This window comes from Pristiophorus japonicus, chromosome 15 (assembly GCF_044704955.1).
Source record: "Pristiophorus japonicus isolate sPriJap1 chromosome 15, sPriJap1.hap1, whole genome shotgun sequence".
Classification (NCBI taxonomy): domain Eukaryota; kingdom Metazoa; phylum Chordata; class Chondrichthyes; family Pristiophoridae; genus Pristiophorus; species Pristiophorus japonicus.
In genome coordinates, this window is record NC_091991.1 from 59,922,630 (window position 1) to 59,948,443 (window position 25,814).

Genomic DNA, 25,814 nt, shown 5'->3' on the forward strand with positions numbered 1-25,814 from the left:
TTGACACCCTGCACAAAGCTGGAGTGCAGCGTGCAAGACCCTGGGTGCCATTTCCCTGGCCTGCTGAGCCATTTGTGTTAGTGCTGAAGCACTTTTCCCATTTTTTGAGGTTCAGAAGGAAATTGAGCTTTAAGAGATGAAGACTCTCATTTGGGACTTTTCAATAATATATTTTTTTAAAGGCGGTAAGGGCTGAAAACTGCAGTTTTTACTTCAATTTTATTTTTATTAGTTCAGAAGGCCTTTGATGAATTGCCCTTTTAATTTCCCACAATGCGTAGTGAACTCCATGGCCTCGCTTCCAAAGGCTGTTGGAATCTGGAATGGCGTTTCTGGACAGCAACTTTGCCTCCGATGCCTGCACTAACACCACCAGGAGGGCGTTACATGGTAAGTTAGCACTGGACTAAAAATCTTTAGCCCCGCAGTGCAAATTTTTCGTCGTACCGCTTTGTCCATTTTCACAGGCCGTTAACCAGAGACCATGAAGACACGGGCAACCTGGAATTTTTATCCCTTTGAGTGTTCATGCTGCCATTTGTTTTGAAGAGATGACCAAAGAACATCAAAATCATTAAATAGCCCAATGTAACCCCTTTGTTCTATGATGTTAATGCTAGGTTAAAAGGACTTTTCAGTAATGCATGGATGTTTGAGGCTGCAGTTCCACCCCCTGGCTACCAGGTAACACTGCATTGCAATTTTAACTGTTAATTGTCACAGTCCCTTCATTTTATCTGCTCTTCCAGGTTTGCATTTTAGATGGCCAACTAAGATTATTTCTTAGTAAGAATTTTGATAATAAAGATGGAGATTTTTTATTTACTTATTTCTTGCCCATCACTAGAGCTCTCCATCAAAGCCAAGTTCTGCTTCCTGCATCACTGGCCTCTACCATCTGGCCTGCGAACCACGGGTAATATATATTTTTTAAATTGCCATTTATCTTTGATGCACCACTCTCCAATTTCTTCTCAGTTCCTCGGGCCCAGCTCCCCAAATCCATTCTCCCCACCACTGATGTTTCCATGCTGCTTGATGGCCCTGCCATGGACTTTGGGCTGCACATCCTCAGTATCACCACCACTGCTCATGCCCCTGATTTTCAGCCCTTATCTCTGCTTTTCTGTATTCCACGCCTGTTCTCACCCTGTGTCTCTGCTGCTCTTTTGCACCTAATTGCCTGCAACTTTATTGCTACAAGAAGACAGCTGTCCCTGCGAAGACCTAGGCCGAGAATTTCCGGGATGTCAGCGGGCACGATAGGTGGCGGGTCGGGTGTGAAAATGTTTTTTTTGACAGCAGATCAGGAATCCCGTGTCAATCCGCCACAATGTGTCTTTACCAATGTCAGGTCTGTCAGCGCTGAGCAATCCCGACAGGCAGCGACGGACGACCCAAATAAACTTATTAGCATCTAGTTGACAGATGATTAAAAGGCTTTTTAAACTTATCTTTTGACATTAACTTCATGGCCACGGGAACCACACTTTTCGGGAACCATGGCTGTCAACCTGAGGCGGGAGTTTGGTGGCCATTACTCCAGCTAACTCCTTGAAAGCTTCAAATGTACAGTAAAAGCTCCCACCTGACAGATCATCACTTTCCTCAGCCACAAGTTGTTTCTCAATCCATATCCAGCACAGATTCTGCAGGCTTTCCACTTTCCACTCCCCATCCACTCTCACCACATTGGAAGAACTCTCTCACCATTGACAGAATGCTTCTGTCATCTGTACTACACCTGCCATCTATTCCATCAATGTGGGTGCCCTTTATTATGTCTCACCTTGGACCTCAGAATCCGACCACGATCAGCCCCAACACCAGCACCAACAATAACAACAACAACCTTCTCCACAATCATGTTATGCTGCACAAGATAGAGGGCATCAGCACCAGAGCACATTGCTGCTCAGGAGGCCAGCGATGGCCTCACCATGGCCAGATTTATTTCACTTGATGGTGTACACCCTGGCTGCCATATGATGCGCCAAGTTGGCACCACCTCACACCAAATCCATAAAGCATCCCTACAATGTCCAAGGCATTCCTTTCACACTCACCACCATTGCGGGGGTTACCGTTATGTATCACCATTCATTGCAACTCATTAAGCCACTTCCAAGATGCACACAAATCTGTACAAGAACGGAATCTGTACACACGGCCCTTGGTCAGCAGCCCTAAAGGTTACATATAAACCTATGAACAATGACGGAAAGGCAAAGAGCACCCAGCCCAACCAATCCGCCACACCACAACTGCGACACCCCTTATACTAAAACATTCTACACTCCACCCCAACCGGAGCCATGTGATCTTCTGGGAGAGGCAAAATTCAGATAAAAACCCAGGCCAATTTAGGGAGAAAAAAATCTGGGAAAATTCCTCTCCGACCCATCCAGGCCCAACCATCGAAACCAGTCCAGGAGATCACCCTGGCTGTATTCTATTCCCTGCAGTACTTACCATTATATCTGCTCCATCCAACAAAAGGTCATCCAGTCTAATCCCGATTTCCAGTTCTAGGTCCGTAACCCTGCAGGTTACTGCACTTTAAGTGCCCATCCAACCACCTTTTAAAAGTGGTGAGGGTGTCTGCACCACCATTCTTCCAGGCAGCGAGTTCCAGATCCTCACAACCCTCTGTGTAAAGAAGCCCTCCCTCAAATCCCCTCTAAACCTTCCACCAACCACCTTAAAACTATGCCCCCTCGTAATAGATCCCTCCACCAATGGAAATAGACCCTTACTATCCACTATGTCCAGGCCCCTCAATATTTTGTACAACTCAATGAGGTCTCCTCTCAATCTCTTACGTTTCAATGAGAACAAACCCAGCCTATCCAATCTGTCCTCATGACTAAGATTCTCCATTCCAAGCAGCATCTTAGTAAATCTCCTCTCCAGAACTTAAAGAAGGGTAACTTTGAAGGTATGAGGCGTGAATTGGCTAGGATAGATTGGCGAATGATACTTAGGGGGTTGACTGTGGATGGGCAATGGCAGACATTTAGAGACCGCATGGATGAATTACAACAATTGTACATTCCTGTCTGGCGTAAAAATAAAAAGGGGAAGGTGGCTCAACCGTGGCTATCTAGGGAAATCAGGGATAGTATTAAAGCCAAGGAAGTGGCATACAAATTGGCCAGAAATAGCAGCGAACCTGGGGACTGGGAGAAATTTAGAACTCAGCAGAGGAGGACAAAGGGTTTGATTAGGACAGGGAAAATGGAGTACGAGAAGAAGCTTGCAGGGAACATTAAGGCGGATTGCAAAAGTTTCTATAGGTATGTAAAGAGAAAAAGGTTGGTGAAGACAAACGTAGGTCCCCTGCAGTCAGAATCAGGGGAAGTCATAACGGGGAACAAAGAAATGGCGGATCAATTGAACAAGTACTTTGGTTCGGTATTCACTAAGGAGGATACAAACAACCTTCCGGATATAAAAGGGGTCAGAGGGTCTAGTAAGGAAGAGGAACTGAGGGAAATCTTTATTAGTCGGGAAATTGTGTTGGGGAAATTGATGGGATTGAAGGCCGATAAATCCCCAGGGCCTGATGGACTGCATCCTAGAGTACTTAAGGAGGTGGCCTTGGAAATAGCGGATGCATTGACAGTCATTTTCCAACATTCCATTGACTCTGGATCAGTTCCTATCGAGTGGAGGGTAGCCAATGTAACCCCACTTTTTAAAAAAGGAGGGAGAGAGAAAACAGGGAATTATAGACCGGTCAGCCTGACCTCAGTAGTGGGTAAAGTGATGGAATCAATTATTAAGGATGTCATAGCAGTGCATCTGGAAAATGGTGACATGATAGGTCCAAGTCAGCATGGATTTGTGAAAGGGAAATCATGCTTGACAAATCTTCTGGAATTTTTTGAGGATGTTTCCAGTAAAGTGGACAAGGGAGAACCAGTTGATGTGGTATATTTGGACTTTCAGAAGGCTTTCGACAAGGTCCCACACAAGAGATTAATGTGCAAAGTTAAAGCACATGGGATTGGGGGTAGTGTGCTGACGTGGATTGAGAACTGGTTGTCAGACAGGAAGCAAAGAGTAGGAGTAAACGGGTACTTTTCAGAATGGCAGGCAGTGACTAGTGGAGTGCCGCAAGGTTCTGTGCTGGGGCCCCAGCTGTTTACATTGTACATTAATGATTTAGACGAGGGGATTAAATGCAGTATCTCCAAATTTGCGGATGATACTAAGTTGGGTGGCAGTGTGAGCTGCGAGGAGGATGCTATTAGGCTGCAGAGTGACTTGGATAGGTTAGGTGAGTGGGCAAATGCATGGCAGATGAAGTATAATGTGGATAAATGTGAGGTTATCCACTTTGGTGGTAAAAACAGAGAGACAGACTATTATCTGAATGGTGACAGATTAGGAAAAGGGAAGGTGCAACGAGACCTGGGTGTCATGGTACATCAGTCATTGAAGGTTGGCATGCAGGTACAGCAGGCGGTTAAGAAAGCAAATGGCATGTTGGCCTTCATAGCGAGGGGATTTGAATACAGGGGCAGGGAGGTGTTGCTACAGTTGTACAGGGCCTTGGTGAGGCCACACCTGGAGTATTGTGTACAGTTTTGGTCTCCTAACTTGAGGAAGGACATTCTTGCTATTGAGGGAGTGCAGCGAAGGTTCACCAGACTGATTCCCGGGATGGCGGGACTGACCTATCAAGAAAGACTGGATCAATTGGGATTGTATTCACTGGAGTTCAGAAGAATGAGAGGGGACCTCATAGAAACGTTTAAAATTCTGACGGGTTTAGACAGGTTAGATGCAGAAAGAATGTTCCCAATGTTGGGGAAGTCCAGAACCAGGGGTCACAGTCTGAGGATAAGGGGTAAGCCATTTAGGACCGAGATGAGGAGAAACTTCTTCACCCAGAGAGTGGTGAACCTGTGGAATTCTCTACCTCAGAAAGTAGTTGAGGCCAATTCACTAAATATATTCAAAAGGGAGTTAGATGAAGTCCTTACTACTCGGGGGATCAAGGGTTATGGCGAGAAAGCAGGAAGGGGGTACTAAAGTTTCATGTTCAGCCATGAACTCATTGAATGGCGGTGCAGGCTAGAAGGGCTGAATGGCCTGCTCCTGCACCTATTTTCTATGTTTCTATGTTTCTATGCACCCTCTCTAGTGCAATCACAATCCTTCCTATAATACGGTGACCAGAACTGCACGCAATACTCCAGCTGTGGCCTAACCAAAGTATTATACAATTTAAGCATAACCTCCCTGCTTTTATATTCTATGTCTCGGCCAATAAAGGCAAGCATTCCGTATACCTTCTTAACCACCTTATCCACCTAGCCTGCTACTTTCAGGAATCTGTGGACAAGCACTCCAAGGTCCCTTTGTTCATCTACACTATTAAGTGGCCTATCACTTAAAGTGTATACCCTTTCCTTATTAGCCCACCCAAAGTGCATCACCTCGCACTTCTCTGAATTAAATTCCATTTGCCACTGCTCTGCCCACCTGACCAGAAGATTGATATCCTCCTAAAGCCCATGACTTTCCTCTTCATTATCAACTACACAGCCAATTTTAATGTCGTCTGCAAACTTCTTAATCATACTCCCTACATATCAGATTTAAATCATTGATATATACCACAAAAAGCAAGGGACCCAGTACTGAACCCTACGGAATCCCACTGGAAACATCCTTCCAGTCACAAAAACATCCATCAATCATTACCCTTTGCTTCCTACCTCCAAGTCAATTTTGGATCCAACTTGCCACTTTGCCCTGTATTCCATGAGCTTTAACCTTCATGACCAGTCTACCATGTGGGACCTTATCAAAAGCGTTGCTAAAGTCCATATACTACATCGTATGCACTATCCTCATGGACCCTGTTGGTTACCTCCTCAAAAAATTCAATCAGGTTAGTCAGACACGATTTTCCCTTAACAAATCCATGCTGACTATCCCTAATTAATCCTTACCTTTCGAAATGCAGATTTATCCTGCCTTTCAGGATTTTTTCCAATAATTTTCCCACCACTGAGGTTAGGCTGACAGGCCTGTAATTACTCAGCCTATCCCTTTCTCCCTTTTTAACCAAGAGCACTACATTAGTAGTCCTCCAATCTTCCAGCACCATGCCCAGATCCAAAGAGGAGTGGAAAATGATGGTCAAGGCCTCTGCTATTTCCTCTTTTACTTCGCTCAACAGCCTGGGATGCATTTCATCCGGGCCTCGGGACTTATCTACTTTCAAAGTTGCTAAACCCCTTAATACTTCCTCTCTCTATATATTTATTTCATCCAGAATATCACACTCCTCCTTGATAGCAGTATCTGCATTGCCCCTTTCCTTTGTGAAAACAGATGCAAAGTATTCATTAAGAATCCTCCCAACATCTTCCGCCTCCACACAAAGATTACCCTCATGGTCTCTAATAGGCCGTACCCTTTCTTTAGTTACCCTCTTACTCTTAATATATTTATAGGACATCTTAGGGTTTTCCTTAATTTTATTGGCCAAGAATTTCTCGTGCTCTCTCTTAGCATTCCTAATATCCTTTTTAATTTTGCATCTTAACTTTCTATATTCCTCTAAAGATTCTATAGTATTTAGCCGTTGATATATGACATAAGTGTCCCTTTTTTTCTTAACAGCACATTAACAGAAACTTTACATGAACATTGGATAAAACACACAAGTGGCTACCATTGTGTGTTGTTAGTTGTTATGATTGCACTAGGATGAGGGCGAGTGTGATGGGGTGGCTAATGAGATGGGGATGTGATAATATAGATAGAGAGATGGGTGGAGGCGCAAGGTAAGTTGGTGTGAGTAAGGATGTGCAGGAGTAGGGTAGGAAAGGCAGAGTGATGGGGATGTGATGAAAGACACAGCAGGATGAAGGTGAGTGTGGCTTTGTACTAATATTTTGTGAACTAATTAGATGATTGAAATGTTTGTGACACTGCACCCAGGTCCTCCTGATGACATTCCTGATTGTGATCTCCTTTGCAATGTGCAACCAATTTGTGTTGGTCTCCTCCGCCCATCGACAACCAGGGTGTACACCATCAAGTGAAGTAAATCTGGCCATGGTGAGGCCATCCCTGGCCTCCCAGGTAGCAATGTGCTCGGATGCTGATGCCCTCTATCCTGTACTCTGACTCCCTCCATAAGCATATTGAGGGAGTCATGGGAGAACCTGGGTGCAGCCCTGCACCTCTGTGCAGTTATTGTCAGTGTTTGCAGCACTTCAATGCTGTAGAACATTGAAAGCACAAATGTCAGAAAAAAGTTGGCCATGGTCCCTTTAAGGAAATCGGCTGATGACGTCATTAAATGATATCGCGAGACCCGCCATCTCTAATTGGGCCGGGAAACGCACTGGGCGGGCTTAACAAGCCCTATCAACGGAAATTCATTTTCCAGAGTGGGATGGTGCTAGCAGTGGGGCCGTAACCCGCCACTGACCCCAGCTGCACTGGACTCGCCCAGGGAAGGAAAATCTCGGGCCTTGGCTTAAAAGGCTCAGAATTCTGTCTTGAAGGGAATGCATAGTCATAAACAGAAGACAATCAGGTCTGCACCTGCCTTCAGGAGACCAAAGACATTCAGATTGAGGAGGCAGCCTGTGCTCCCAAGAGGAGTATTATTCAGTCATTAAGTTCCCCAGATTTTTCCTTTACTTTTGTTGTACTCTATAACAGGAACTGTCCATCAGACTCCTTTTCATTTAACATGGAATATAAATAACAGGTCTGACTCCTCACATAAAAAGCCACAGGATATTGACTAGTATTTTTTTTAAATCAGAAAACAAGCAATAAGAAGCAAATCCAAACTTTAATGGTTTGTTTAAACAAAATCCAGAACATTCTAGAAGAGAGTATGCTTACAATTATCGTTGCCCTGGAGAAAAATAACATTTATCCAAATTCCTTTGTACAAAGCAATGATTTCTCTAACATTCTATTGCATATATCAATAAAAAGATCAATCAGTTCTCAACCATGTCAGCACAATACACACACACAAAACAGGATCTAATTCCTAAATCAAGCATTTATTAAAACTAGGTACTCATCAGAATTTAGGTGGATAAATCTCTGAGAAAGGGAGAGGGCTTTTCCATCTCAGTGGAGGGGGGCAGTTGGGGGATGCAGGAGTAATCTGCAGATTAATAGTCATCATAAGTGTAGAGTGTGCATGCAAGGTCATGTTTGCCCTGTAATGGCTGGTATTTACTATAATGTGAAATGCTTCACCTACCCTCACTTCCCCCACTCCCCCCACCCACCGACATACACACACTTTGTAGTACTTTCTAAAATCAACCTGATACCCAAGAATAATCATGCCATTACACCATCACATTCCAATGACTTGTATTGCTGCTTGATTAATAAATGGGGCAATGGTCATTGGGAAGACCTCCTTCAGGATAATAGCAAGGGGAAGTTGTTGATCTTATTGATTAAAATACCCATAAGGGCCTGTGTACACAGTTAGCCTGTAAAAGCCATAACTGACAAATGTGGGTTTGGAAAGAAAACATACAAATCAAGACTTCAAACTGATAACAGGACTCCTATTTATTGGCCAAATGCCTCCTTCCCCATTGGTGATAGGCAGCACAGACATCCAATCCACACACATAAAAGAAGCTGCTGGCTGATTTTTCTGCTCTGTTCGCAGTCAACATTAAAATTAATTGGTAGATACATTTTGTGTTCATCAAAATGTCAATAGAATACTTTCCATTTTTTGTCATTCGGTATTGATCATGTACAGCACAATATAGACACAGAGTATAACTCCCACTGCACTGCTCCAACTATAAGATTTATCTGCAGCCCTCGAAGAGCATATCCTCCTGCATCTGTGTGCATTTTCATGTTTGCAATCACCCATCCTTTGGCTAAGTATGAGTTCTTTTGCTCTGTAGACCTGTGTTTAGCAGAAACTTTACACTAGCCAAACCCATTTCACTTAGGTCCTTTACAAGCATCATGTACATAAGAGAACCAATAATTCAGCCCAAATTGGTAATAAGTCTTATTCAGGCAGGTCTTGTGGATTTCTGGTGTTGAAAATGAAAGTTCCAAACTGGTGCATTAGAGGACGCTCTTGAGTTGGGGTTAAGCTACATTGCTGGGCAAAATACAGAGGCAACTTTATTCAAAAGCCCAGCTTAAACATGGGAGTAAATACATCACTGAGGGTCCCACTAAAGCAAATGTTTATGAGGCAGAAGCTGAGACTGGTGGTGTATAAATGTCTCCTGTGCACAGACTTTTCTGCCAATCAATTGCAAACTTCCTCAATAAAATGACAGTGGCAATGACACAATCTTTAATATAGCAGCATGGATGTTGCCACATAACATCAATGGGGAATATACTGATGGTCGGTGCTGGCAGAACAACAGAGCCAAAATCAAATAACCTCTCTTACAAAATTAGAACAGTACATAGAAATCAGAATACAGTATCAAGGAATGAATTGAAGGTAGCAATTAGATAATACTTGTAATACCCAAGCTTCATTCTTGCAGTTCATATTATTGGATCCTCCTGATTACATTAAAGACTTGTAGGCATTCCCAGTAATCCATTATTCTCTATGTATACTGTATGAAATCTTTATTACATTCAGCCTGCAACACTGCCAGATATCCATTATACTACATATAAATCATCTCAGTCCTGCTGTCTGGAATTCTCTCCCCAAACCCCTCACTTTATTGCATCTCATCTTCCTTGACTTTTATCAAAAGCCTCCCCAAAACCTACCTCTTAGACCACACCTTTGGTCACCTCCCCTAACCGATCGCCAAACTACTGGTCAGTATCCAAATTACCCCATACTCTTTATATAATCTACATTCCTATACATTTTCCAATACTATTAGATAGTGAGGTGAATTTCTGCAGAGATTCTTGCGCTCATCCACCGTAACTTTGGCTGAAACGCTGAGGAAATCCCAGAAAAACAGCGCTCGTGCAATTTTTCCATGGTTTGCGTGGATCTCCCTCAGCAGTTATGGTGGACGAGTGAAAGAACCCCTGTAGAAATTATTCTGCCTTATGCTTAATCATCATTAAAATAGATTCTATATTTTCATGGCATAACAATTTTTGCCTTTCTAAACTTAATTTTCAATGAAGCTGACATTCCACTATTGAAGAGTAACTATGAATGGTTTGTGGTCCATATCTCTACTTCTTCCTCAAACCCGACATCTGATTAATGGCTTAGGTAAATATCTATCATTTAATCATATCAACACTCTTGGAGGATAAGGCTCTATATTTAAGAGTTATTTTTTACTTTGGAAGAAACTATATAACTTTGCTCAGTGGACTTATTCATCCACTTTAATTTTGATCAAATCCAGTTTTGTAGTAGCAGAGTAACTATATAATGAACGGTAAAGACAAATAACAATAAAATAGTATTCCTTACCTCAAATATGGAACTTATCTCGTTCTGAATTTGAATAAACCACCTCTTAGCTTGTGGGAACTAAAGAAGAACAGTCAGCCCTGACTCCAAAAGCTCACACAGCAAACCATACAAGTTTAGGACAGTATGGGCAGCAATTTTCTGATGAAGATTCTAGTAGCAGTTACTGTAATTGAGAGCTATGTTTGTTTATACTATATAATCGGTGATTCATTTTGAAATCAAAGCCTTAGAATTACTTTTAGCAATATTAACAAATCACAGTTAATGCATTTGTATGATATTGCTTTGTCTGGTATTTTAATGAAGGCTTAAAATAAATAGGTAAACGTCTGCACTAAAATAGCAGACAGAGGAATATTGCACTAATATTGCATACTGATTAATTTCTAGGCTCAAAAAGGTATAGCAAGAAAGAAGCGTCAAGAATCAAGTATATTATTTTGTTAATGGATTACCACAAGATACACGATTCACCATTATAATTTTCAGTCCAGTTTGATTGGGTTTATTATCTTATATATATCAGAAAATATTTATAAACATATAAAAGTCTGCTCCAAAATTCCAAACAATGTACCAAATAAAGTGTCAACACTTTTAATTTTATAGCGTTGCCCACAGTCATCCCCAGACAATTTTGTACATGGTGTTCAGAGTACTTGAACAAATGCCATTACGTTATTGTTTGCAATGTTTTGCTATATTAAAGGTGCTATATAAGTGTAAGTTGCTGGTGAACCTCTTGGTTACAGCATTGTAAATATTCAAGTATCGCTATTTTGTGTCAACTTGGTAAGAAAGGCTTTCTCATTTTAATATATTTGTAATTAAGTAGAGGATGTTACAGGAGGTATGATAAAGAAGCATGTATTAAAAGTGGCAAGGGAAAGACTAGCAACTTTAATTGAAGTTACTATATAGAAATACTTAGAAAAATGTGTTTGGTTGTATATCTTTGTAGAATAACAGTACAGTTAGGTACCAACAGCATTTTACAATTATAGGAAGATATTACCTCACTGGAATGAGGACCAGCTTTTTTCCTGAACAATATAGCAATTGTTTAGTGACATTTCCCATATTGAATAGCAGTTGACTCTGGAATTCAGAGTTGTTTCATGCTCATGGATGGAAGCCAAATGTCTGTTCGATAATTTAAAATTAATTCGGCATAATGTTCAAGTAGATGGATTTTGAGCAGATTAAGTTTCCACCAAAACAGACCTTTGATCAGTTCATACTTGTTGCCAGGTTAGGCTGGAGTTCCTGATGCAATTGTTACATAAATAGGGATGACTGCATCAATTCAAAATTTATGGAGACAGTTACACTTGTGGATCCTTTCTGTTTCAGAACAAGGAGCCAACAAACCAAATCAGCAGCTTTTGTAAGTCATCTTCTATTGTTTAATTTCATGTACACATGATTGCTACCTTTGCTCAGTAGTATTAATAGCCCCAGACTCTTGCATTCAGTGCCAAACCAGCCATTCTTTCTGAACGTTATCAGGTGCTGTAGATATAGAAATGCAAAGCTTCATTTTTGTAAAAAGAACATTCAGCTTGGTTTTTAAAATAAGTTGGTCACATTAAAATGAAAATTTCAGCTGTGCATCCAGTATAGGAATCTTCGATCACAAAGTGAATTTGAATATATTGAATACGTGTAAGCTTAAAAAAAACTTGTGAAGCAATGAATATATGAGAATGGCAAATGCTTAATTTGATGCCCCATTTAGCAGCAAGTTAACAGATTTCTGTCAGTGCAAAGCAAAATATAGGGCTTTGATGAGACCACACCTGGAGTACTTTTGGTCTCCTTACCTAAGGAAGGATATACTTGCCTTAGAGGGGGTGTGCCGAATGTTCACTAGATTGATTCCTGGGAGGAAATGTGGAGAGATGGAGTAGAATGGACTTATATTCTCTGGAGTTTAGAAGAATGAGAGGTGATCTCATTGAAACGTGTAAAATTCTTAGAGGGGTTGGCAGGGTAGAAGCTGAGAGGCTGTTTCATCTGGCCGGAGAGTCTAGAACTAGGATCATAGTCTCAGGATAAGTGGTCAGCCATTGAGATAAGGAGAAGTTTCTTCACTCAGAAGGTTGTGAATCTTTGGAATTCTCTACCCCAGAGGGCTCCGGCTGCTCAGTCGATGAGTATATTCAAGACTGAGATCGCTAGATTTTTGGGCACTAAGGGATTCACATGATATAAAGATAGGGTGGGAAAGTGGAGTTGATATAGAAGTTCAGCCATGATATTATTGAATGGTGGAGCAGGCTCATGGGGCCATATGGCCTACACCTGCTCCTATTTCTTATGTTCTTATCCAATTGATCCAATTGATGAGATTAAAGCCAAACATTGGTTAATGTTTATTTAAGGAGAAAAATATGAGAATTATTCAATTTCTTTAAGGAGCTTTAACCATATATAACTTCACTAAACATGTATTTGATATTCAGTTCTATCTGCACAATCTGTCTCTAAATTTATACATTTTGTTCACCTTACAATTACCCTTCAGAAAATATTGGAGAGAACATGTCAATACAGTTAATTGTTAGGGTTTCCATTTTATATTCAGGACTCCAAGTACCTGATCTATCCCATAATACTTCATAGTTATCGACAGTTTTAATACTCTTAAACCATGAAAATTTACAATAGCATAGAAAATGCTGCTGGTTGAAAACACTAAGGATATTCTACGTTTTTTCATATCTAAAAGGCCTTGTTGAGACCATAGTGACTGAATCTAGCTCCATTAAGAATGACAACTATTTATCATAACAGAAAGCTTACCATATTACCATAAGTAGTTGTTATTTGCATTTTGGAATTATAACCATTTTCATTAGTAAATTATTCCCAATCTACCAATAATTGAAATGCAAATTGTTAAATTGGTCTTTGTTGCTCCACTATATTGGTGCTGTAGGTGAGATAAAAAGAGGAATGCAAATGATGCATCACATAGTGAGAACCATGAAACAATTCTTTTTTTTAATTTCTTTCACTTCCTGGAGGATACTGCTTTCTTTAAACAAAATCCAGTAATTCTCAAACAGATATTTTGTTTTCAGTAAATGTAAACATTTAAAATAAATTCACCCTACAATAAAGTATGTTTTAAATTTTGGGTTTAATAATTTTGCCTGACAGCCTTGCAAAGTAATCAGCCCTGATGTTGCATGATGTTGAAGCCAACTGGACTACCCTAATTCTGAGATATACTACAACTGTGTCCATCATGTGTCCTTTTTCTAGACAATGTATGTTTATGCACAATAAAACACTAGAAGTATAAAAATATCTAGAAGAAAATGAAAGGTTCAGTTCTTGTTCCTCCAACTAAAAAAAGCCAGCTGCAGGTACAAGGATTGAAACACCCATTTTTATCGTGAGTTCTAAATACCTGTCATACAAATGATATGCAAAGGAGTTTTGAAGACCATCTCCCTCCTTTCTATTGAAGCCCCTGTATCAGAGGCTGCTACATCACCTACAGCTCCAGAATACAAACACAGCCGGATTCAGGCTTGTAGAATGCATTTTCATTAGATGATTTTGTGTGCTTCCCTGTACCTCAGTAAGGATTTAATGAGTCAACATTTGTATCAGCACTGCAACAAGCACATAGAGGCCAGAGCTGGAGAAAACTGAAGAAAGTAGCTTTTATCCCATTGAAACCAGAGCTGTCATTGCACTTGTTCCTCATGCCATGGAGGAGGCCTGCTTTTGCTCCTCCTGCTCTTGCTCACCATCTCCCATCAGCGGCTGCCGTTTTTTAAGCTCTCGGTGATATTTCGCCATCAAGGAGGCATAGATGCAACCATATGCCCCAGCCACCACCATCATGATGCAAACAATGCCACATAAGACCCCAGCAACGATGACTGTTCCAATGGCTCGCCTGACGCTGACTGGACGGTAGCGTTGTCTGACACACTCTGAGGTATGAAAGTAGTATGGCCTTGCAGTGCTGAGTTCATGTTTCACACAGGGAGGGCCAGTGACTACCTTTCCTTTTACTTTGTTTTCATCCTCCAGTTGGATACAATAGTTGAACATCTCTATGGGAACTACGCTGAGATCTTTCCCACGGAGGTCTTTCGGCAGAGAACATTCAATTCCATCAAGTTTTCCACCTGATTTTAAGATAACGTAATCAGTTAATAAGAACTTGTAGCACTCTACCACTCAATACAATACAGGTTATCTTGCCAATGTTGCCATTTCCTTAAGAAAAGTTGCTAATGTTTGCATTTGTTGGGCAAATATTAGTAACCTTATTTTATTCAACATTTTCTCCTCTTTTTCATTATATTTGGTTATTTGATTGTAGGGAGGACATTGTAGGGTCAACTCTGCACTTGCAGTAGGAGACCATCTTTTACATGATTTTAATGGGAAGAAAATCACTGGCTGTGTGCCAGTGTTTTCTCATGCTCCCTGCAGGTGCCGCTCCCCACTACGAGCAGGGATTCAGTCTTCACAATTGAACTGGATGCTGTCCTGGCCCAATATTCATTGACAGACACTTTCCAACAAGGATTATCATACACAACAACAACAACAACAACTTGCACTTATATACTGCCTTTAATGTAATAAAACGTCAGTGTGCTTCACAGGAGTGTTGCAGAGATAGGGAAGGGCGGGGCCATGGAGGGATTTGAAAACAAGGATGAGAATTTTTAAATCAAGGCATGGCCGGACCAGGAGCCAATGTAGGCAATTTGGTGATGGATGAACTGTACTTTGTGCAAGTTAGGATAAGGGCAGCAGAGTTTTGGATGAGCTCAAATTTAATAAAGGCATGGATGAAGGTTCCAGCAGAAATAGAGCTGAGATTGGGCAGAAACAGGTAATGTTAATGAGGTGAAAGTAGGTGATGGTGATGGATAGGATATGGGATTGGAAGCTTATCTCTGGGTCAAATAGAATGCCAAGGTTGCAAACAGTCTGGTTCAGCCTTCGACAGTGGCCAGAGAGAGGAATGAAGTCAATGGCTAGAGAATGGAATTTGTGGCAGAGACCGAAGATAGTGACATCATTCTTCCCAATATTTAGTTAGTAATCACGAGAAAGAACCCTGGCTGGTATCCCCTGGCCCAGGGCTACTGAGGCCAATTTGTTGTGCTCTGTTCTGCCTGAGGTAATACAGGGATAGAGCCTGTGATTTTCCCAGTTAGGTTGAATAATATATCAGTAAGTTCAATTTTAATCCTCATGTTGATTTTATTTTGGTAGAAGTGATTTATAGGCAGAAAGTACACTTGTAGTTGCAAGGGTTTGTTCTACTGACCTTTGTAAAGGAACCACTCCATCCAGTGTTTGAAGCCCCTCAGGCTGCAGTCACATTCCCAAGGGTTCCCACCCAGTTGTAACTGCTGAAGAAGTTCAAGTGGCTCAAAGACCTCCCTTTCAAGATTTTGTATCCTGTTTTCTTCCAGATTCAACCAGGTCAAGTTTTGCATTTCATCAAATAAGAACAGCGGAATCTGAGAGAGGCCGTTAACAGAAAGGTCTAACCTCTGCAAATTGGTGGTCTTATCGAAGATTTTTTTATCCAGGCTTCGGATGCTGTTGTTTCTTAAGTTGAGGTCAGTCAGGTTCCTGATTTCGTCAAATACATTCAATGGTAATTGGTCCAGGTAGTTGTTGGACAGGTCCAGCTTCTCCAATGTGGTAAAATTAGTGAATGTGAGAGCCTGCAAGGTGCTGAGTTTGTTGTTGCTGAGCGAGAGAAATTTAATATTTGACGGAATATCTGTTGGGATGGTCACTAGGCCAAGATTGCTGCAATCCACGTCATATTTTTTACAAGAACAGTGTGTGGGACATGCCAGCAAGGCTTCAATAAGAGTCAGCAGCACAAAAAGCAAGCAGAAGGAACCTGTGGAGAAGCAGAAGCGCGTGTTATTGAATCAGAAGTTTCAGCAGTTATGGATACATGGGTATCCTATCTCACAACTAAAAAATAATTTGAGGGAGTTACCTAAATTTAAGACCTTACATTCAATTCATTATAATGGTCAAATAGAAAAGAAAAATTGCTTGCAGCACATCCTTGATCAACAGTCAACCACAGTGGGAATGCCCATCTCACTTTCATTGGACCAAGGATAAGATTATGGATCATGTTATCTTCTCAGCAAATCCGTCAACCTATAGTGAACGTTTTGCTCAAAAAGTTTACTCATGCAGGAACTGTTATTATGGAAGGGTGAAAATTGATGTATGAAGCACTTGGTTGGATACTCTACACATAATCGCTGGATAGGTTGAGCTCTTGATTGGAATAGTTCTCAACTACTTTGCAATTGCACAAATCATAGAATCATAGAAAAATCACGACACAGAGGGAGATAATTCGGCCCATCGTGTACGCTTCGGTTGAAAAAGAGCTACCGAGCCTAATCCCACCTACCAGCACTAGGTCCGTAGCCCTGTAGGTCACGGCTCTTTAAGTGCACATCCAGGTACTTTTTAAATGTGATGAGGGTTTCTGCCTCTACCACCCTTTCAGGCAGTGAGTTCTAGACCTCCACCATCCTCTGGGTGGAATGTTTTTTCCTCGTCTCCCCTCTAATCCTTCTACTAACTACTTTAAATCTATTTAAATCTAAAAATCAGATTGAAATATCAGAAAAGAGCAGGTGGAGGGAGGATTTCTCCTCCGTGATCCCACCTGAAATTGAGTGAGATCACAACAGAGAATGAGAGAAAATTTGGACAGTGACTGGGATTTCCTTCCTCCTGCCCCCACCGGGAACGCCACTTACTGTATGAAAATGGTGGCAGAGTAAGTATGGCCAAGGTCCTTGGTGGATTTCCCTCATGTCTGCTGCCACTTCGCAGGGCTGCCATGTGGAAGTTGCCAGTTGACAGCGTGATCTGATGGTAAATAATCCAAGCTCATCCATTGAAGCAGCCTCCACTCCCTCCAAGTTGGGCCCATCACTTAGCTGTTGAAAGCTTCTGTTTCAGCAGAGGCCATCAAGGAGAGATCTTTTTATTACCTCCAGGAATTTCTGCTCCTTCAAGATCCCTCATCACTTCTAGTGCTGGAGAAGCATCTCTGTCCTTATCGGCAGGTTCTCGCTTGATGGCAGGAATCCTACCAAGAGCCTACTGTGCATGCAGAATGACATCTGACCAAGGAAAATAGGTAAGCGTTGGGGCAGACCCAGAGGGGTGGGTGGATGTCCTCCCTCGCCAGAACACCTCCTCACGCCCTCCCCGCCACAAGAGGAGAATCCCACCACAGGTGCCAACTGGAGAAATAAGCTGGATTTTCCAAAGAAGATTTCACATATTTGCTGCTTGTATAATTTCCATCCATTAAAATAAATGGACAGAAAATTGTGCAGGCTACAAATTGAACACTGGCCTTATCTCTTATGAAACCCTGTCTCAGAATAAGGGGCCACCCACTTAAAACTGAGATGAAGAGAAATTTCTTCTCTCAGAGGGTTGTGAATCTATGGAATTCTTTGCGCTGTAGAGCTGTGGAGGCTGGGTCATTGAATATATTTAAGGTGGACATAGACAGATTTTTGAGCTATAAGGGAGTAAAGGGTTATGGGGAGCGGGCAGGGAAGTGGAGCTGAGTCCATGATCAGATCAGCCATGATCTTATTGAATGGCGGAGCAGGCTCGAGGGCCAAATGGTCTACTCCTGCTCCTATTTCTTATATTCTTATGTTCTTACTGACACTATTTCCGCTAAAGCAGAAAATGCTAAGAGAAGATTTAATAGAGGTTTTAAAAATTACGAAGGATTTTAATAGAGTAAATAGAGAAAGACTACTTCCTCTGGAACGGGTGTCAGTAATAAAGATGTCATAAGTTAAAATTATCACTAAGAGAGTAACAAGAGAGGTTGGGAGAAATTTTTCATCAGAGGATTGCTGGTGCATGGAATTTTTTGCTACAGGATTTGGCTGAGGCAGCGGCCATTGCATCTTTTAAGGCAAAGTTGGATAAATATTTTAAGCATAGGAAGATACAGGTCAATGGGAAGAGCAAGCTAGTAAGAATAGTTTTCGATTGCTTTAGCAGAGAGCCGGCATAGACATGATAGGCTGAATGGTTTGCTTCTAGACTGTAAACTTCTAAGTGCTGTATCATTGTCAGAAACTTAGCTGCAGAAACTAGAGCTCCTGTAAAGGTTTGGCAATTCCTTTATATTTTGTGGCCTAAAATTCTGATCAGGTGACAGACAACACCACATCTGTACAGTGAGTGACACACAATTGATGATGTTTAGATGTGGTAACATAGCAGGATTTGTGCAGATTATTATTCATTTGAGAACAAAAGCAAAATACTGCAAATTTGAAATAAAAACAACAAATGTTGCTAATACTCAGCAGGTTAGGCAGTATCTGTGAAAAGAGAAAGAGAGTCAACGTTGACAAAAGGTCACTGATCTGAAATGTTGGGGGGAATTTTTCGGGGTCTCAGCAAGGGTGGTGGGTCGAGTGGGTACTTTTTATTCTGACAGTAGATCAGGAACCTGCTGTCATCCCGTTGCCACGCTACTTTCCCAGATGTCGGGTCTGAACAGACCTGACACACAGTGATGGGGGAGGCAATTTAGGTCACTGTGACCTTGTTAACAGACCATTAAACAGTATTTTGTGCTCACCGTACCATTTTACGAGGTTGCCCACGGGGTCCACGCTGCTCGGGAATCACGCCAGATAAGGTGGGAGTTGAATCAGCATGGGATCATCTCTTTACTTGACAGCTGAAAATGTGCTATAAAAGCTCCCATCTCAGAGCTGTTCACTTTCCAAGCTCAGAAGCTGTTGCTTACTACATTTGGAAGACAGATTGAGCTTTTTTCAGGTTGTAAGTGTTTGGACCAAACTCTATCCAGTGTCACCTCATTGGAACAACCTCTCTCACCACTGACATATCGTATCTGTCTTCTCAATTTCACCTGCCATCTATTACATCAACATCTCACCTTGGTCCTCAGAATCCCACCACAATCAGACCCAACACAAGCAGCAACAGGCACACCAGCAGCGCCAACAACAACACTAACTTCGTCCAATCACCTGATGCTGCACAGAACAGAGGGCATCAGTACCCAACCACATTACTGCCCGGGACACCAGGGATGGCCTCACCATGGCCAGATTGACTTCACTTGACGCTGTACATTCTGGCTGCCACATGATGTGCCAGGGATTGGTGGAGGTGCAAGGTAAGTTGGTATTGAAAGATTTGCGCCACTGCAGCCAAGTCCTCCTGACGACATCCCTGCTTGTGCCCTCCTGTGCAATGTGCAACTAGGCTGCATTGGCCTCCTGGGAAGGTCTCTTCCGCCCATGGGAAGGGAAAAGAACCTCTCTGCGTGCAGTGATTCCCTCCATAAGTATAAGGAGGGTATCATGGGAGAGCCTGGGTGCAGCCATGCACCTCTGTCAGTGTTTGCATCACTTCACCTGACAGCACAACTGTCAAACTAAATTTGCGCATTCTCTTTAAGGAAACCGGCTGATGACATGTCATCGAATGATGTCATCAGACCCGCTTCCTTCAATTGGCTGGGAAACGTGCTGGGCAGATTAACAAGCCCCATCAGGGGAAAATCAGTTTGGACAGTGGGCTGGAGCCAGCAGCGAGGTCGGGACCCGCCACCGACTCCACCTGCTGAGGTTGGGGAAATTGTGGTCGTTAACTCAGTTTCTCTCTCCACAGATGTTGCCTGACCTGCTGAGTATTTCCAGCATTTTCTGGTTTTAATTCATGCGAGAACATTCAGCACTCTTATTGTTTTGAAGTTTTTCAATGTACATATATTAGTTCCTTTCAAGAGTTGTGAATATAGATGAATTCCTGACAGAATCAAGTTGTAATGGCATCTTGCTAAGATTCATTTTAACACCAGGTTGGTGTTTTCATTACTTGTTTGACAGTATTCAGTGCTTAAAGTGTGTTAGATTATAATCCAAGAGCATTAATTATTATAGGATTGACATGTAAAACATTCAAATCATTAATAGTTTAATAGAGACAATATTGGCCGGAACTTTGCGGGGAGTCAGCAGATGCGATTGGTGGCGGGTCGGATGAGAAAGTGTTTTTTTTTGGACAGCTGGTCAGGAACCCGCTGTCACTGCCCCGTGCCTTTCCCAATGGCTGGTCAGCATTGAGCAGTCCCGACAGGCAGCAACGGGGGACCCAATTAGGCTGATTATTGCCTTGTTGAGAGATTATTAAGAATACATTTTACCTTACCTTTTCTGTTTAACTGCTCGGCCACAGGAACCACACTGTTTGTGGACCATGGCTGTCAACCTGAGGCAGGAGTTCAACAGCCATTGCTCTAGCTGATGCCTTGACAGCTTCAAATGTACAGTAAAAGCTCCCACCTGACAGATTTTCACTTTCCTCAGCCACAAGCTGTTTCTCAGTCCATTTCCAGCACAGATTCTGCAGGCTTTCCACTTTCTACTCTCCATACAGTATCATCTCTTTGGAAGAATTCTCTCACCATTGACGGAATGCTTCTGTCATTTGCCCTGTATACTCTCTCACCATGGTCCTCAGAATCCAACCATGATCAGCCACAACACCAACAGCACCAGGCACACCAGCAATACCAACAACAACACCAACCTTCTCTGCAATCAACTGATGCTGCACAGAACAGGGGGCATCAGCACCCAACCACATTGCTGCCCAAGAAGCCAGGGATGGCCTCACCATGGTCAGATTTACTTCAACTTGATGCTGTACTCCCTGGCTGCCACATGAAGTGCCAGATTGGCATCACCCCACGCCAACACCATAAAGCATCCGTACAATGTCCAAGCCATTCCTTTCACACTTACCACCATTGCAGGGGGTACCGTTACATCTCACCATTCACTGCACTCACTAAGCCACTTCCAAACATGCACACAAATCTGTCCAAAAGAGAAAATATTGAAAATAAAGAGTGCAATGTTTGACAGCACATTAACAGAAATTTTACACGAACATTGAATAAAACATAGAAACATAGAAAATAAGTGCAGGAGTAGGCCATTCAGCCCTTCGAGCCTGCACCATCATTCAATAAGATCATGGCTGATCATTCTCTCAGTACTCCTTTCCTGCTTTCTCTCCATACCCCTTGATCCCTTTAGCCATAAGGGCCATATCTAACTCCCTCTTGAATATATCCAATGAACTGGCATCAACAACTCTCTGCGGTAGGGAATTCCACAGGTTAACAAGTGGCTACCTTTGTGCGTTGTTGGTTGGTACGATTGCACTAGGATGAGGTTGAGTGTGAGGGGTGGCTAGTGAGAATGCGATGTGATAATGTAGATAGAGTGGGATGGGTGGAGGTGCAAGGTAAGTTGGTGTGAGTAAGGATGTGCAGGAGTAGGGTAGGACAGGCAGAGTGATGGAGATGTGATGAGAGGCACAGCAGGATGAGGTTGAGTGTGGCTTTGTACTAACGTTTCATGATCTACCGAGATCATTGACAGGTTTGCGCCAATGCACCCATGTCCTCCTGACGACATCTTGGCTTATGCCCTCCTCTGCAATGTGCAACCAGGCTGTTCACGTCTCTTGGGGAGGTTTCTTCCACCCATGGGAAGGGAAGAGGACCTTCCTGATTGCTGTGACTCCCTCCATAAGCATATGGAGCGAGTCATAAGAGAACCTGGGTGCAGCTCTGTGCATCTGTGCAGTGATTGTCAGTGTTTGCAGCACCTCAACGCTGTAGATCACTGACAGCACAAATGAATTGCGACATGGTCCCTTTAAGGAAACTGGCTGATGACACATCATGAAATGATGTCACCTCTAATTGGCCTGGGAAACATGCTGTGCGGGCTTAACAAGCCTTAACAAGGGAAATTTATTTCACATAGTGGGATGGAACCAGCAGCAGGGCTGCGACCCGTCACCAACATTGCCACAGACCGAGGTAAGTAAAATCACAGCCACTGTTATTCTTGATAATCATTAAAACTTTTGTAGTATAAAGAGTACTGTTATTCCAAGTAATCATTGCTAATCTAATATAGAGAGTAGCATTATTCTTGGTAATCATTGACAGTTTTGAAATAGTCAGGATATTCATGGCAGTCATTCCTAGTTTTATAATAAGGTTTAATGTTCCTGGTATTCACTAATATAGAAAGAGTAGCATTATTCACATTATTCATTCACAGTTTTGAAATAGAAAGTCGTGCTTTTCTTGGTAATCATTAATAACAACAGTCAAGAAAAACAATCTACATTTCAAAAGTGCTCCTCATGTACAGACAGATGTCTCAAAGTGCTTTACAGTGATATGGACAAAAAGGTGCTGAGCAGGAGAAAGAGAAAAGAGAGGTGAAACAATATAGTTGAAGAAAAGGTTTTTTGGGAAGTTTTTGAAGACAAGGAGGAGGTGATAAGACAGGGGTGTTGAGGGTCTACATTGCAGAGGATGAACCATAGTGGCTGAAGGAACAGCTGCTGAGAATCATCATCATCATAGGCAGTCCCTCGAATCGAGGATGACTTGCTTCGACGCCAAAAAGTTCACAGGTGTTTCATTGAAGGACCTAATATACCAGGTCCCGAACTAAATCTTGAAGGGTGGAAGATGCCTGTGCGTGGATTTTTTTTAACATGTGGTTGCCGTTGCACACCAGCCACCACACAGGCTTGACAGAGCTAGGTCTTGATCCAGTGGCAAAGATTAACCAAGACGACTGGAGACCAGCTTTGCTGCACGGACCTAGTGTGCACATATATCGCAGTGTGGGCTAGCCCATGCTGCCCCTGGGTCCCTCGCCTCTTCTGAGCCCCAAATCACGCTTCTCTGGGGCCCCGATCACGTCGCTCTACGATCACTCACCGCTCCTGCACACTGACCTCGCCGCTCCTGCTGTACCTGCCCACGCTCCAATCAGCAACCTGGATCTTGGTGATGAGCACCATCAGAGCAGGCCGGGGAGAGGAAGGAGCAGCGTGGCGATCTGGTCCAGCAGTCTGCACGGCCCCCGGCCTGTGAGCACCGTCAGAGCAGGCCACGGAGCAGAAGGAGCAGCGTGGCGGCATACCATTCCAGGGAGCAGCACGTGCTGGAACAGGAGAGTGACAGCAGCGAAGAGAGCGACTGGATTGGATTGGAGAGAATAGATCACAGGGAGCAGGGTACAAGAGTAAAACTGATGTAAATTTTATAATATATAGAGTAGTGTTATTCCTGGTAATTGTCAACAGTTGTATAATAGAGGAGTGATATTCCTTAAAATTACAAGTCAAGAGCAGTATTGTACCTGAGGATAAGGTGACATGTAATACAAGGAAACAGACATGAACTGGAGAGGGGGCAGAAATTAAATAGCTCTTTTCTCTCTTAGAGGGGGAGATCTTGCACAATCCCTCCTGTAACAGCATCAAGGCCGTAGAGGAATGTGAAGCTAGAGACCTCCACAGATCTCCCGGATAGTAACAATCAAAAGAAAACAAAGAAATCCAGAAAAGCCACAGAAAAACAAACAAAAAAGCTGAGTGTCACTTTAAGAACTCCTTTCATTTGCCCTTAGCAGTCAGTTCAAATTGATGAAACTAACACTGGGAGACCCTCCACCCAAAGATAGGAATTCTTTCCGTACATTGCTGACCCTCATTTGCATACAGCATATATTGCAGTGAAGCTCACACTAAATCTGCACTAAGGTGATAACAGAATCACATGTGGGTAGGGAAGAGGAAATAAAGTGGGCACTGGATGAGATCGTGGGATACCTAATTTTCCAAACCACGTAATCCCAAATCATTCCAAAGGGAATACGTTTGCTAATCCAAAAATTGTCCTGGAATGGTAGCATTTTTCCCAATAGTCATGAATAGTATTAATAACGAGGAGAATAGTGTTATACATGAACGGTTTTATAATATAGAGCGTTATGCTATTCCTGAAATGCATTAACAATAGTAGTGTTATTCCTGGTAATCATTAACAATTTTGTACTAAAGAATAATGCTATTTCTGATCAGTATTAGCAGTTTTATAATAGAGCAGTGTTATTGAAGACAAACGTAGGTCCCTTGCAGTTGGACTCAGGTGAATTTATAATGGGGAACAAAGAAATGGCAGACCAATTGAACAAATACTTCGGTTCTGTCTTCACGAAGGAAGACACAAATAATCTTCCAAATGTACTAGGGGACAGTAGGTCTAGTGAGAAGGAGGAACTGAAGGATATCCTTATCAGGCAGGAAATTATGTTAGGGAAATTGATGGGATTGAAGGCCGATAATTCCCCGGGGCCTGATGGTCTGCATCCCAGAGTACTCAAGGAAGTGGCCCTAGAAATAGTGGATGCGTTGGTGATCATTTTCCAACAGTCTATTGACTCTGGATCAGTTCCTATGGGCTGGAGGGTAGCTAATGTAACCCCACTTTTTAAAAAAAGGAGGGAAAGAGAAAACGGGTAATTATAGACCGGTTAGCCTGACATCAGTAGTGGGGAAAATGTTGGAATCAATCATTAAGGATGAAATAGCAGCGCATTTGGAAAGCAGTGACAGGATTGGACCAAGTCAGCATGGATTTATGAAAGGGAAATCATGCTTGACGAATCTTCTGTAATTTTTTGAGGATGTAACTAGCAGAGTGGACGGGAGAACCAGTGGATGTGGTGTATTTGGACTTTCAAAAGGCTTTTGACGAGATCCCGCACAAGAGATTGGTGTGGAAAATCAAAGCGCATGGTATTGAGGGTAATGTACTGACGTGGATAGAGAACTGGTTGGCAGACAGGAAGCAGAGAGTCGGGATAAAAGGGACCTTTTCAGAATGGCAGGTAGTGACTAGTGGCGTGCCGCAGGGCTCAGTGCTGGGACCTCAGCTCTTTACAATATACATTAACGATTTAGATGAAGGAATTGAGTGTAACATCTCCAAGTTTGCGGATGACACTAAACTAGATGGTGGTGTGAGTTGTGAGGAGGACGCTAAGAGGCTGCAGGGTGACTTGGACAGGTTAGGTGAGTGGGCAAATACATGGCAGATGCAGTATAATGTGGATAAATGTGAGGTTATCCATTTTGGGGGCAAAAACACAAAGGCAGAATATTATCTGGATTGCGGCAGATTAGGAAAAGGGGAGGTGCAACGAGACCTGGGTGTCATGGTTCATCAGTCATTGAAAGTTGGCATGCAGGTACAGCAGGCGGTGAAGAAGGCAAATGGTATGTTGGCCTTCATAGCTAGCGGATTTGAGTATAGGAGCAGGGAGGTCTTACTGCAGTTGTACAGGGCCTTAGTGAGGCCTCACCTGGAATATTGTGTTTAGTTTTGGTCTCCTAATCTGAGGAAGGACGTTCTTGATAT

The 25,814-nt window shown here is 42.5% G+C and overlaps 2 protein-coding genes across 2 annotated transcripts in view; one reads left to right on the top strand and one right to left on the bottom strand.

The window, feature by feature from the left end:
* LOC139281546 (voltage-dependent calcium channel subunit alpha-2/delta-4-like) overlaps window positions 1–25,814 on the top strand; it is a 745,953-nt gene that overhangs the window by 430,360 nt on the left and 289,779 nt on the right. The gene's annotated exons all lie outside the window — the stretch shown is intronic.
* Window positions 14,174–25,814, bottom strand: part of LOC139280802 (leucine-rich repeat and transmembrane domain-containing protein 2-like) — a 136,772-nt gene continuing 125,131 nt past the window's right edge. The window contains exons 4-5 of the mRNA XM_070900512.1: window positions 15,768–16,358; window positions 14,174–14,607 (exon numbers count right to left, since the gene is read on the bottom strand). Coding sequence (XP_070756613.1) covers window positions 14,174–14,607; window positions 15,768–16,358 — 1,025 coding nt within the window. The remainder of the gene's footprint in view (window positions 14,608–15,767; window positions 16,359–25,814) is intronic.